The sequence below is a fragment of the Astatotilapia calliptera genome, chromosome 23 (genome assembly GCF_900246225.1).
Source record: "Astatotilapia calliptera chromosome 23, fAstCal1.2, whole genome shotgun sequence".
NCBI lineage: Eukaryota > Metazoa > Chordata > Actinopteri > Cichliformes > Cichlidae > Astatotilapia > Astatotilapia calliptera.
The window spans coordinates 10,689,670-10,703,170 of NC_039323.1; the positions used below are offsets into that span (position 1 = coordinate 10,689,670).

Sequence of the window (13,501 nt, forward strand, 5' to 3'; positions counted from 1 at the left end):
AATGGAGTATTTCCAGTGAGGAGATGTCTGAAGTGTGCTCCATGTGGAAAAGGACAGCTTCAGACGTTGTCCTCACCTAAATCCCCCGACGCCCGACGAGTTCATGTGTGAAAACGGCTCATTTTTAATGACAGAAACCTGCCAGCAGTCTCCATCACACATTATTCACATCTACATCCAAAAACACGTATGTAATTCTTAATCAGATCATGCTTTGTTGTACTCGCTTACTTATCGGGGTTGAAGCCCTCCAGTTCTTCCAGGAAGATGTTGCTATTGGTAACGGTATTGTCCTGGTTGGGCATGATGAGAAACTTGAGGATGGTCCCTCTGCTTGAGCCGAGGAAGAGCACGGTGCGGTTTCTGTAGGGCCCGGCCTCGGTATCCACCACAATCTTATTCAGCTGGTACCTGAACCGCAGGGGAAACAGAGCGCTGCGTTAATGCCACGGCGCTGTGCAGCTCATTTGGGACTCACTTCCACAAAGTAGCTTCTGGAGGTGAGTTTATGATTTAAGTGCATTACAAATTATTGGTTTAGATGTAAAATACGGCCTGGTGTGAATTTAAATCGTGATATGCCATTTTCACTCGAGTCACTGGAAAATGATATGAATTCCTTAGAGAAGAAGCCGCTCATCAAATTTGCATAATAAACTAATTACGCCAGACGTTTCCGACATTAATAATATTACTCAAGTAAATGGGTTTGTCCTAGGACAATAGCAGAGTGCTGCTGATCCACACAGAGTTCTGTGTGTGTGAGTAAGTAGATGAGAATAGAAGCCATGTTGTGCCGGGTGTTTAATATTCCTCGTGCACCCGGTCCCCATAATCCCCTGGTGGCTGTGGGACTCCGTACGGTAGACAGTGGGAGGCGGGGGGCAGGCACCAGTATTTATGTGGGACTTGATGGGCCACAGCTGCTTGCCTGCTACCACAGGCTTCAACAACCAACTTATGTTGGTTGCTGTTCAGCAAAGGGAGGAGTTCATGTAAATATACAGGGTTACAGGCCGTTTCAGATCTCATACACACCGCATCTCCTCTAATTAACTGTTGCGACTTGAACTGTTAAAGCGTAATTAATGTGCACCCCCAGTTTCATTCATTTTCAACTTTGGTTACAAAACAAACAATTGTGAGCATGACAGATTTAATTTGTTTTAGCTGTTACAGCTGAACACGGGAAAAATGAAATATGTCCATATATATTCTATATGTATGGACATATTTCCAACTGGACAGATATAATAAAATGTCTCACCATTATGTTGCAAAGAGATATTCATGCAGTTTGAGTGAATAATATAGTAGTAATGCTCGGACCGTCTCACCTGACCATGGTTCTCACTATCCAGGGTCGTTGTCCCAGTGATGGGACTGCTTCATCCATCAGAGGATGGGTCTTCACAAAATTTAACATCTCATCGGGGAAGGAGTTGGAGGAATTAAACTTGGATCCTTGAACGGCACAACCACCGGGTCTGGGGAAAATAAGATTAAGCATGTTAAGCACAAAGATAGTACTATATAATTAAGCAGTCTAAACAGTCTGAGTGTCTCAAACCATACTGATCTGATTCAGTTAAAAGGACCTGACATATAAAGTAGAAATAAAGTGACAGATATGCACGAGCACAAGACGTAGATTGGAGGGCAACAAGCTTTATCCTTGTGATAAGGGATTTTTCTGCTTCAGTGTGTATCAACAGACTTTTGTCTTTCCTACTTATTTAATCATATAAAAAGCACAACCGTAGCTTTAGTTCACAGGACACATCAGCTGAGGGTTCAGCTGGGACCCTTCCATCTGTTTCAATTCAATTTAATTTAATTTATATAGCACAAACTCACAACAATAGTCTCCTCGATGCATTTTTTAGTATAAAGTAGACATCCTACATTAAAACTGGGAAATCTTATAAAGGCTGCACAATTTACACCGCCCCCTCCCGCCTCCAGTTCTCTGCAAGCCCCTTTGAGACCCAGACATTGAAATCCCAGCTATTCCCCCTTTGATGCTAAGCCTGCTCTGGTCTATGCTTGGGGTTTTTGCTGTCTCCCCATTATAGGCTTTCAGTGTGTGTGAGAGGAAGAAGCTCAGCAGAAAACCACACTGCCATATATATAATTCGCTGCAGATGGAATAACAATCCTCCATTTTTCCCAAAGTGTTCCTGACTGAAAGACCCAGGAGTAAAATTCACTCATGTTATTTTGCATTGTCTATATGCCCTTTGGGGATGAAACCCTACCCACGAACGACAACCTGCAAAACACCTTTTCCAAAGAGTCTTACGGCCAACTCTGACTTCAAAACAAAACTTTACAACGCAGCTTTATTCCCCTGATCATTCTTTGATAACAACTCGAACACAGGTGCACAAATTGATTACCGCCATCTGCACCTTGGTTTTGGGATGACTTCATCTGGAACAGGCGTCCAAATAGACTCTGGTGATTTCTGCTCCTTAAACCTTCCATCAAACACAGCAGCCAGCTGCTCCATGTCAAAGGCGCACACCGCCGAACCTGGAATGCTACAGAGACAGAGACGGGCGATTGATAAAAACACATTGAACTGACACAGAATGGCTCAGTGTCAGCAGGCTGTACGTTCCAACGAGGCTGCGGGAAGAAGAAGTGACGGAAAAGAGAAGATGAGGTAGATTATAGCTCGGCTGAAAAATAGACTGTGAAACTTGAAATAGGAAAAGAGTTAAAATATAGAAAGTCAATTGTGACAAGAGAAAGAGACAGACACCCGGCAAAGATGACAAATTGGATATGGGCTGTTCATATTTTGACATCCATTACTGGAACACAAAGGAAATCGGTAGTGAGACGAAGAGAAAAGCAGGGTAAGACAGATGCTGTCAACTCTGTGTCCAAAGAATAGATACGCGATGGATGCAACAGCTAGATTAGGCCCGTGAAAAGATCTTGGCTGGAATTCCTGAAATATAAACCAAACAGGAAGTGAGTCACTGAATATTTTCTCTTCACAAAGGGGCAGAAGATTCCCGTAAAGGAAACGAACCCAACAAAATGTTACAGTAAAACGCCTGGTGCACCTCGGAGGTTGTTCAACTACTCGCGGACCCAGCGAAAGGGCGCAGAGCATCTGTTCTGAGAAGCGTTTGTGTCCCACACTCGACACGAGCAAACACACACTGACAAAACCAACAAATACAGACACATTCACACAAAGTCAGACTCACTTCTGAGGCCACGTTTCTGCGCTTCGACTACGGAACAAAGGAGTAAAGAGAGCGGTGTCAGGGTGAGATAAGAAGTGAGTTTTTGAACATGCTTCCTCCTTCCACACTGAAGTCTCTGTGTCCTCATCAATGACTAATGGAGTGCGTGGTGTGAGAACAGTGACTCAGTATTAATACCTTAGAGATACACACACACATTATAAAAACCTGAGACTGAGTCACCTGGAACCTGCTGCTACATAAAACCCACAGAGTCCCCGTCTGTTTATTTCCTCTTCTCACGCTTCCTTCAAAAGTAAATGTCCAGCTGGTGAATGTGAGGGTCTCTGAAGCTTGCCCCCAGGACGCTGCATCAAGCTGAGAGGCGTTTCTGTTGATTGCCCCTTGAAAGCCGCAGCGCCTGAAGGCTGGATTTTGGTTGCGGTAGGGAGCCGCGCTCTCCCGATCGGGTCACGCCGTCTCCCTGGGTACTTATCGTTCGTAGGCAGGAATGTGACTCGACCCCGGGCGGCACGGCGGAGCTGCGGGCGTATCTGTGGACGATACGGCGTCTCTCTCGGGGCTGCAGGCACCAGATGTTATGTTTGACACATCTGCCAGCTTTGCATCACCGCCAGCTTGGCTTCCTTTCTCTACCTTCGCCCGCCCCTCCAGCCCCCGGCTCTAGGTTTCTCTCTCGCTGCAGGTCACTGGGCTTGGCCCGTGTAGGGCTCGGTGTCTGACAGAAGCAAGCCAAAAAGCCTCGGGCTGTTTATCTCACAGAACTCTCCTAATTATTCTCACTCTTATTTTTATTCTCTTTGTCTCTCCCACTATTTTTTTAAGTCTGTGTGTGTGTTTTCTCACACACAAAATTCATTTCCAATAATTTTCCTAGTTACTCCCTCATACTCGAGACTGCTTTCCCTTTGTTTACATCTCCATCATTCCTTCAGCCTGCTGAAATTTGCCTTCTTTGCTGGTGTTGAGTGGCAGACTGTCAAGGCTTACAAAGACTCGTGTGATGTTTGTCTGAGAGGACTTCTGTGGAGTCTGAAGGGCTTCCTCGCTGTTTAACAAACTCACTGACAGCCTGAAATGTTTTCACACCGTCCAAACGGATGCGTGACACCAGGATTTTACAGGACGGAAGGAAAATCTTTTAATTGGTGGTTTAACTCTTACAGAGACTTTGGATATATGTATTTATAGATTTTACATCAGGGTTATAAAATTTCTGTTCCGGTATAAATATAGAAAGATGATTTTGTTCAAAAAAAGGTCGAGAAATAAAATTTGTAACCTGTAGCATTTCTACAGACAGGCTTAAAGCTTTTTTCTGAGGTTTCTGATGAAACTGTGGGCTGTCACTGGGCAAGAGGCTCCCGTAAAGTATGTTGTAAAATGTTATAAAAAAAAGGTTTACTGGAACATTTTCCACTTCTACCATTTGGATCATTTGTGCCTTTTTGTTATGTCACAGATAACGTTTCTATTTTCCATTTATTATATTTTCCAGCATTCTGTTTATATTTTGCCTTTCAATCTTAGCTTATGTTCGAGTTGCTGTGTATCTTGGTTACTGCAGTATTTAGTTTTATGCGTTTTTGTTCCCGTTTCTGCATTGGTCTCGTTGTCTTTCTTTGTTCGGTTGTGTCTCTCTTCCTGTTTTATTACCTTCCCCACGAGTTGTTTTGTTCGTTATCGTTAGCTGTTCCTACCTGTATCCTCTCCCCTCATTATACCAGGAGTATTTAGTGTCCCCCTGTCCTTCATTGTGTCCTTCGTTGTGTCCTTTGTCGTGTCCTTTGCCGTGTCCTGCCTCTGGGGAGTGTGTTTCCTTGCTCCATGTCTCCCTGAGATTCCTAGTTTGGGGATTGTTTATTCCAGTTCAGCCACAGTTTATATTTTTGTGTTTCTGAATTAGTTGAGCATTAAAGCTCCCCTTTACTTAACGTTTGTCTCACGAGTCCTTCATTTGTGTCCACATCCTGCCCGCCACGCTGCTGAACTTTGACAATTATGTTTTTCATACTTTCTCTTGATCTTTCCCTTTGACGTCCGTGTGGATTTTTCGTTTTCTCTCTAACTTAACCTCCGTGGCCTATTTTGACAAACAAACCTCGCTCTTAAACTCTCGCTGTTTGGGGTGCCGTGGTCGTTCCACGTGCTACCTGTTCCTATCTACTGCCCATTTCTCAAGAAACAGCTAGCTGCCTCATTATGTATTCTGGTGCCTTCTCTGCTTGCAGACCCAGGGGGTCTAGCTTGCACAGCTGTGCATCCTGGCATCGTAAACCTGTTCTCCTCCTGCTCCTTGTCCTCCTCATTTCCCCTCCTCTGCTGTGTTTTCCCACAGGGGCATCCTGCTGTCCGACCCCTGGGATTCTTTACAACCAAACCCAAACATGGCCTCCCGCTCTCAGGATGCAGCAGATTTACTCTGTTTTCCATAAAATATTTTTCTTCCATTCCTGGGCGGTTATAACAAAACTAATGAGCTGTCAGTCTGTTCCAGGAGAAATAGACGTTTTTAGCTGGCAAAACAACGACAAATAAAAATAATGAGAATGGTTTGTTTTCATTACCAGCCCCAGGTAACCCTTCAGTTTGACATCCCGCTGCTCTTTTTTTAAAGATATATCATTTATTATATAAACTAGGAAACACAGCTACCAGAAAGCTCCTACACTTTCTCATAAGTTTGATGTTTCCATGACCTTTTGAGCATCAGGTGTGCAAGGAGGGTGGCCGGTAGGAAGTCTGGACTCCTCTTTCATTCCCGTTGGGAGAGAAATGACCCTGGGCTCCGGCGCTGGATCGACAAAGGAACTGGCAACCTGGGGTGATGTTATGTTCTGGAAACGAAGATGAAATGATCCCACAATGATCCAAAACAGTGGAGCAGCTGTAAAATGACTCCAGGAGTACGTGGCTCACAGGTGGAGATGAGTAACTCCCGAGCGTCCAGGGGAGACAGTAAAACCCTGACTTCATTCCCATGCTACAGTCCAACACTGCACAGGCCAAATAGCAGGAGAGAATGGCTCTTTCCTCCACTCCACTGTTTTCACTGCAAGCTGCCAGCCAAAGCAATTTGTCTGGCAAGCACTTGGCCAGTGTGGCGCAGTGGGCCACACCGGGGCCAGTGGGAGGTTTTTTTAGATCACCTCACACATTCTCTGTATCTCTTTGTGTTTACTTTCCTCTTTATCTGTCCATCTGAACCTCCTTTTCTCTCTGGCTCGGCTGCGGGTTATTTAAAACAGGGCCCAGCGGCAGGTTGCGCAGGCAGGTGTGGGCGTGTGTGTGTTTAGCCGGCGCGCTTCTTCGGTAAACTGTAAATGCTGTTATCTGGGAACCGCTGTGAATGTTTCCGAGTGTGCGAGTTTGTGTGTGCATAAAGCATCCATCTGTCTCTGCAGGCAGTGGCCCCCACTCGCAGCGGTGCCCTTCCAAACACGCAGATAAGATGCAGCTGATGAAACAATTTTAGATGTCAGAGAACGCACGTGTTGTCCGTTATTGACTTCCTCGTCCTTGAGTTTCTCATCCGTCTCTTCTCCTCTTTATCTTTTTTCTCCCTTTTGTACTTGTCTCCTCTGTGCTTGTCCCACCGTGCACCTCCCGCGCCCGCTGCGACAGAGCTCCATTATATTCTAAAAAATAAAGATATTCTTATAATGGGACCACTGATTGATGGCAGATAGGCTGCTGGTGGCATTACAGTGAGAGGTTTGGATTGCTATCGCACCAAAAAGAAGGCGGTTGCGAGCATTTCCAAGTGTGTGCTTTAAAGTGCTCGCTCTAGCAGACACAGCAAATGCCATTGAGGTAGTGTAACATGAGTGGGCCATCACAGAGAAACTATACTGAATCCCGCTCTATAATATGAGCCACTTAGACTGCAATATAGTCATAGACTTTCATCCTTCTGCTGCTCGGAGGACGCAAACATTCAGAGCAATTTAGGCTCAGACTTAGTTCTAAGATGATGCCTTACAATGCCGAGAAAAACAGCATCAAAGTGCTCGGTGAAAGCATCTTCAAACGCAGCATGATAAGCAGATTACTGTAACTGTATGAGGAAAGAGACATGGGATTAAAAAAACACACTGCCAAGGCTCATCGTTTGAGTCAGCTGTGACTTACATTTTCTTTTCTCACTTTTTCTGGGTTACAGTTTGTGTTGTCTTTGGCTCTGCTAATGCCCTCAGCCTGCAGTAATCCCCCACTTACCGGGTAACATCTCTCCTCCTCCCTCCTCCTCTCAGCGTTCTTCAGTTTAATCGTGTCTTTCAACAAATCACCCTTTTGTCCTCCATGAAAGCATTCCATGTGTCTTAGATTACTCTGTACAATCCTGACCTCTGCACCCCAACACAGGCACGTTCGTTTTTCTGGAGCTTGTAGGAAACCTTGCTCTTTGTCTCAGAGTCGGCGAAGATACAAACTATGGTGGTCCACAAAAGAGGCAACTACACACATGTGCATTTCTTTAAAAACACCAACCATGACAGAGACAGAGGACCCCCCCCCAGGCCTCATTCACACATTTATTAAACAAAAAAATCTATAAAAAAATAAACAACCCGCAAAAAAATGCACTTAAAGGCAGAAAGGTTTACAGAAGTCAGTCCCTTTGGGGTTCTGCTGCGCGTATGATGTAATATAAGCAGTGATTTCACGAAAACAACTCAATGTTGAGTTATATATCACACCTGAACATCCCATACTGAGTTCATACAAAGGCAAAGAAAGAGCAGTGTCATAAAAATGTGAAATGGACAAAGGAGTCTGGGACACAACCGCACTCTGTATATAAAAGATCAACAGTTAGAGTCTTGACTTGAGCATTTTCACCAATTTTGACATTGTTCATGTGTGCAAACCTACTTTATCCTGCTTTTTTACTCTAATGAAGAGCATAATTTTTTAATGAACATTCAGCAAGACTAAGCTCACCAAGAAACAAGTACAGCTGGACTTTCTATAACCAGAGGACTCATGAGGATTCTTTGAGAGAATGGAGGTCTGCGCTGGTCGAATGTACATGCCGCGCACTTCACATATGAAGGAAAGGCCACGATTCAGGGGTCTTAAGTCTCCCTGTGTGTGAGAGAGTCTCCTGTTTGTGCAGGTACCTGTTGGCTGGTGTGGAGAACACCCCCAGGACGATGTCCCTGCCGTGCATCCTGATGATGGGGCTGGTGGAGTGGAGCAGGTTAAAGTAGAAGTGGGAATCGCCGGGCACGGAGCAGTTCAGACGGGCCTTTAAGAACGACGTCCACTGCTTCTCCAGGACGCGCTGAGACCCGCCTTGATCCCGCTTGCATACCCGGGCAACGCGTGACACCACCACCTGTGAGGAGCCGCGAGCAGAGAATATGATACTTACTATACAGAACGAGCACAGCTTGCTTATATCTCCGATGACTCCAAAGCTGGGCAGTTAATATTTCCTGAGGTTTCATCTTGAAAACTACATATTAAAAAGCTCTTTTTAACTCCAGGGCGATCTCTGAAGAGTCATTTGCATGCTATTTGCAATGTGGAAACCCTTTTTTGACAGATCATTGTTTTATAATGCTAAATCTAATATCAATTATTCATGAAAATGTCAGTGCATCTCAAAATTGCTTCTTTGAACACACAATAGCGATGCTGCTTAAGTATCAATTTACTCTGCTCTCTGTAAACATGTCGCAGCCAGGGACCTTTTGCAAACACTCCCCAAAAGTGAATTGCTAATTTATTAAAGAAACAGGTTTATATTTATTTATTTTTAGTTTTAATAAAGATGCAGCTACTGCTCTGGGGGCAAGAAATATATCAAGTCAGTAGAAAATCGACCAGTTTTTCTTAGGTTAATACAGACAGCTGGTAATAACGTGACTTGTTGCATTAGATATGCACGTAAACAAATACAAAGGTGAAAGGTCATCGCAGTTTTTAACAGAGAGATACTAGACCTGCAGCTCTCTTCATGCTTGCATTCTAATGATAAATTCCCACATTTCTCTCCAGTTCTTTTTAAAAGATGCTGTGAATGGACCTCAAGGTAATGTGAGAGTGCTCAGCAGGGGAGGAGAATATATTTCCTTCGCAATGACTTCTTTACCTTCTCCAGGTAATTGAACTCCATGGCTATCTCTCTGAAGAAGAAGTAGATGTGAGGTCCCCACTCCACGGCACTGACAAAATACGGCTCTGTGTCGTAAGAGAAAGAAACACTCAGAGAAGCAAACAAGAAAGGCGACGTGCGCAGGAGTGGTGCACGGAGAGAACAGGTTTCATGAAGTACAGGCGAGAACGAGTATAACAAAACAGCATTTCCATTTGCAAATGCATCATTAATTCCCACAGCAACCGAGCGACATGGGGGCAGTGAGAAAGAGGCAACAGCCATGCTTAATTTCATTACATGGTGAAAGGGGATTTCACAGCAAACAATAAGCACATTATGACTCCCTCGTGCTTCCGAGGAACGAGGCAGGCGTGCCTGGGACCTTCTAAAACCTGTGTGAGCATTAAGACCAGGGGCTCGGGCAATGTGATTGGCAGGTCCACTCAGTCTGGTGACAGTGTCCACCAATCACACTCTGTATTTTTACTTTGTAGCATAAACACCGCAAGAAGGTTTCTAATAGCACTGGAAATGCAAAGTGTCTTACTCTCGAATATTCGAACTGTAAAATAACTGAAGGATCTTGCGTTTCAACGAATAACAAAAGCCGTAGTCTGTGAAAAAAGCTTTCATGCACTGTGATTGGCCCGCTTGTTTCCAGCAGTCAAAGTCACCAACAAGTGCACGCAGTGTTTTTCAGTCAAACGCGTCACGTCAAAGGAAGCAGACGATGCTGCACACGGCGTTGAAGGGGCATGACGGGCTCAACGGTGGAAGCATTTTACCTGCATGCTCGAATAAACATACACATGTGCCAAATGTAGCGTGTATCTAGGAGCATGGCTGTGAATAATGAATACACAACGAGCTTGTTGCGAACACAGCTACCGTGCCAGCGACGCTGTCATCACAGGTATAATTTATGGTAGATCTGCGGCTTTTTTGACTGACATGTGCATCATGTATTAGATTCATGAGGCACTTTAAATGGTTAAAAACTGAGTATTTTTACAGGTTTAGATTAGGTCTACTAACAGATTCTGCTGTACTATCACAGCAGCATATAAAGTTATTAAAATTAGCTTCCTTTCCCCCTGAGCCAACAAAAATATACAAGGATAAAGTAAAACTTTGAGATCCTGTTGCAGGCCCGGGGGGACAAACGTTTGGTCGGACACTGTGTAATATGGGTGATTCTGTGAAAGAGGCAGCTCTGTGTACAGCTAGCTGCCTGCATGCTGACTCAGACCTGTCCTACCAGCATATGCATCGATCCACGTGCTGCTAAGTAATGTGGACACAAACTCCAGCCATCAGACTCACATTAACATCAACAGCAGGCGTGATGCTGAGCGCGCTGCGCCGACATAACTATGCTTGACGGCACACAAACGAACACGCCCACTCAAAGCGTCCACACACACACACGCACACGTGTCTGCAGATACCTCTGAACCACTTGGAGTCGTGCTTCACGGTGCGCAGAGCAGGACTGTCCCCGAGGCTACGGTAGATCACCGCGTCGATGGCCAGGAAGTCCGTCACTGTGGCCGTAAACAGATTCCCCTCTGATACACACAGACACACAGACACACATAAAAACAGCTGGTGAGTTGGATCGTCTGCCAAAGCACCATCATAAACAGTGAAGCTGGAGTTAATGTGACCTTTTATGCGCTGCATTATAAACACGATGTGACTGACCACTCAACAATGTAATTGCAACTTTTCTACACGCCCACACAAAAATAACATTCGTTTTTTTTACTACCAGCTAATATCAGATAAGGATCTGAACAGTTTCAGACACACTATTGATTATTAATGAACGAGTTCAAACACAACGGGGTAAACTGAAGCTGAGGAAACGCTGCGGCTCTCTTTTGTTCTGCTCAAGGGACAAAAATATCTTTTGATGACATCGCACACTTCCTCATTGTGTGACAGCACACGCTAAACAAACCATGTCGTACCTGCGACCAGAGCTACGTTGGCGTGTTTGGGATCATAGGGACACCGGGCCATCCCACTGACTGTGTCTCCCAGCATCTCCAGAGTGTCTCCCTGTTAAATCACACACACACAAACACAATTAGATGCATGCATCAATCTGGGTACTCCAAACAATATGAATACATCTACAGCAGCATCATGAAAACAAACCACAAGAGAATGGCAATTAGGGAGTGTTACCATAAGTGCAAACTAATGATTCACTGGAGGCAATTAGGCACAGCGGCAAACAACAAGAGAGTCCCATTTTCATCCATAAATAACACACACACACACAGACGCATACACATCTATGCATCCACGTCCACACGTGTACATTTCAATAAAATTGGCAGCTCATGTAATAAAATCTCTGTTATTCTTTCACTATCAATTACACAAACACAAACCGTTTAAAGGTCGCCGCAAGCAACTATTTGAGGAGAGCAGCAGATTTGGAAGACTTCAGCTCTCATCGGCTGTTTGAAATGAAATAATTTATAGGTGTCATTTCATTAAAACCCTGCTTTAAATAAAACAGTAGCTAGCATCACTAACTAGTCCCCAGAGAAAATGTCAGCCTATCAGGCAGAGACAGGTGAGGTATACGCTGTTGTAGAATGTCATTAGCGGCTGACAGATAATGGGGCAAGTACGTCTCAGTGTTCCACTGTTGCACCGTTTTTGAAATGTGAGAGACTGAAAATAACACTTATCTGAGAAAGCCTTTGATAGTGAAAGGATTTTTTTCCTCTCTCTCTTTCTCCCTCCGACTCCACTGCCTTCGTTCCTCATTTAATATCGCTGCGGAATGATGTGAAATCACCCCAGTCGATGATTAATATTTATGTGCAGGTTTTTTTTTCTTCTTCTGCAAGTTTAAAACGGTTACTGTAATTGAGCGCGACAGGGATAGGCTAAGAAGTGGAGCGCGCTCCCTGCACGGTGGAGGATTCTGGTGACTTGCTGCTTGATGGATGCAAACCTTCAGAATCTGACAAATGTGCTGTGGGACAGTGCTGGAGAAATATTCAGAACACATTTTGGCTAGTCAACGCTTACAGTTCTAGCTCGAACTCTGGCATCTTTTAGATTCCGCCTCCATCTGTGGCATTGCTTTTCTCTCTTTACCGCAACAAGTCACGTCTCAGCAGCCTTACTCTGTGAATACGCTTCTCTCCCTCTTTTCCCCTCTTTGTGTTCTTCTTGATTTTCTGTCTCTGACTCTCAATGATAACAAGCTCGGCAGACCACAAAGTTTAACCGCCGAGAAATAACAACTGTTGTATCTCAGGAAAACGAGGCGCTGGAGCTGCCAGACAACAAGGATAAATAACTCCTGGGGAGGCAGTCGGCACTGACTCAACTGCTTGACAAACAGCTCTAATGAAGCTGTGCGTTCTCACCTGAACAAGTGCATTAATTGATCTATAGGAGGGAGACTCTGTTGTAAAAATAGACATTATTTATCAGCTAAGAGGCGCTCGACCGCTCGCAGGTGGCGGCGTAGGGCGGCTGCGATCACCCGCCTTGGGTTTACTTACAGTGTAGTTGGCACACAGCGGGTTGAAGGCGTTGGTTCCACACAAAAACAAGCCTCCGTTTCTGCTGAGCAGCACTTTGATGAAGTTACGGCATTCATCCTGCACGAGAGAAAGACAGAAATACAGAGAATAGGCTTAAGATGCAGGAGGGGTGAGTCTGAGGAACAGATGATGGCGCAAATAGAAAAAAACCCTTTATTTTTCAGACGCTGATTAGCCAAACCGCTCTGTGAAATGAAGCTTTTCAGCTGCCTGATGTGTGGAATTATCACACCATTACTGCTGTCAATCACAGTGATACAGTCTGAACGTAGCCTGCAGAGACTTTAGGCGTCTACCCCCTTCACACATGCATGCACACGTGCACGCATACACACAGCAGTTGATTGACGGAGGGTAATCCAAAGCAGCCTTAGGATTTTAGAACAAGCGGCAGATTTAAGGCTAATTTCTCAATACGTGAAGCGCGTGTAATGAATAAATAACAGCAAGTCGCATTTTCATTCTTTGAACAGTCGTGAGTTCAGCACCACCATGATGGCGGTTTTTGCCCCACAGTCCCAAATACAGATAAATGTTGGTGTCTCCACACATATACTGTGTTGTTACTGTTAGCTTTTTTATTCATTTATACT

General features: G+C 44.7%; 1 protein-coding gene across 2 annotated transcripts in view; it reads right to left on the bottom strand.

Moving 5' to 3' along the window:
* Positions 1 to 13,501, bottom strand: part of sema6bb (sema domain, transmembrane domain (TM), and cytoplasmic domain, (semaphorin) 6Bb) — a 133,060-nt gene that overhangs the window by 40,583 nt on the left and 78,976 nt on the right. For both annotated transcript variants that reach the window (XM_026159696.1, XM_026159697.1), the window contains exons 6-13: positions 12,867 to 12,965; positions 11,304 to 11,394; positions 10,779 to 10,898; positions 9,325 to 9,413; positions 8,348 to 8,565; positions 2,412 to 2,543; positions 1,338 to 1,487; positions 232 to 411 (exon numbers count right to left, since the gene is read on the bottom strand). In XM_026159696.1, coding sequence (XP_026015481.1) covers positions 232 to 411; positions 1,338 to 1,487; positions 2,412 to 2,543; positions 8,348 to 8,565; positions 9,325 to 9,413; positions 10,779 to 10,898; positions 11,304 to 11,394; positions 12,867 to 12,965 — 1,079 coding nt within the window. The remainder of the gene's footprint in view (positions 1 to 231; positions 412 to 1,337; positions 1,488 to 2,411; positions 2,544 to 8,347; positions 8,566 to 9,324; positions 9,414 to 10,778; positions 10,899 to 11,303; positions 11,395 to 12,866; positions 12,966 to 13,501) is intronic.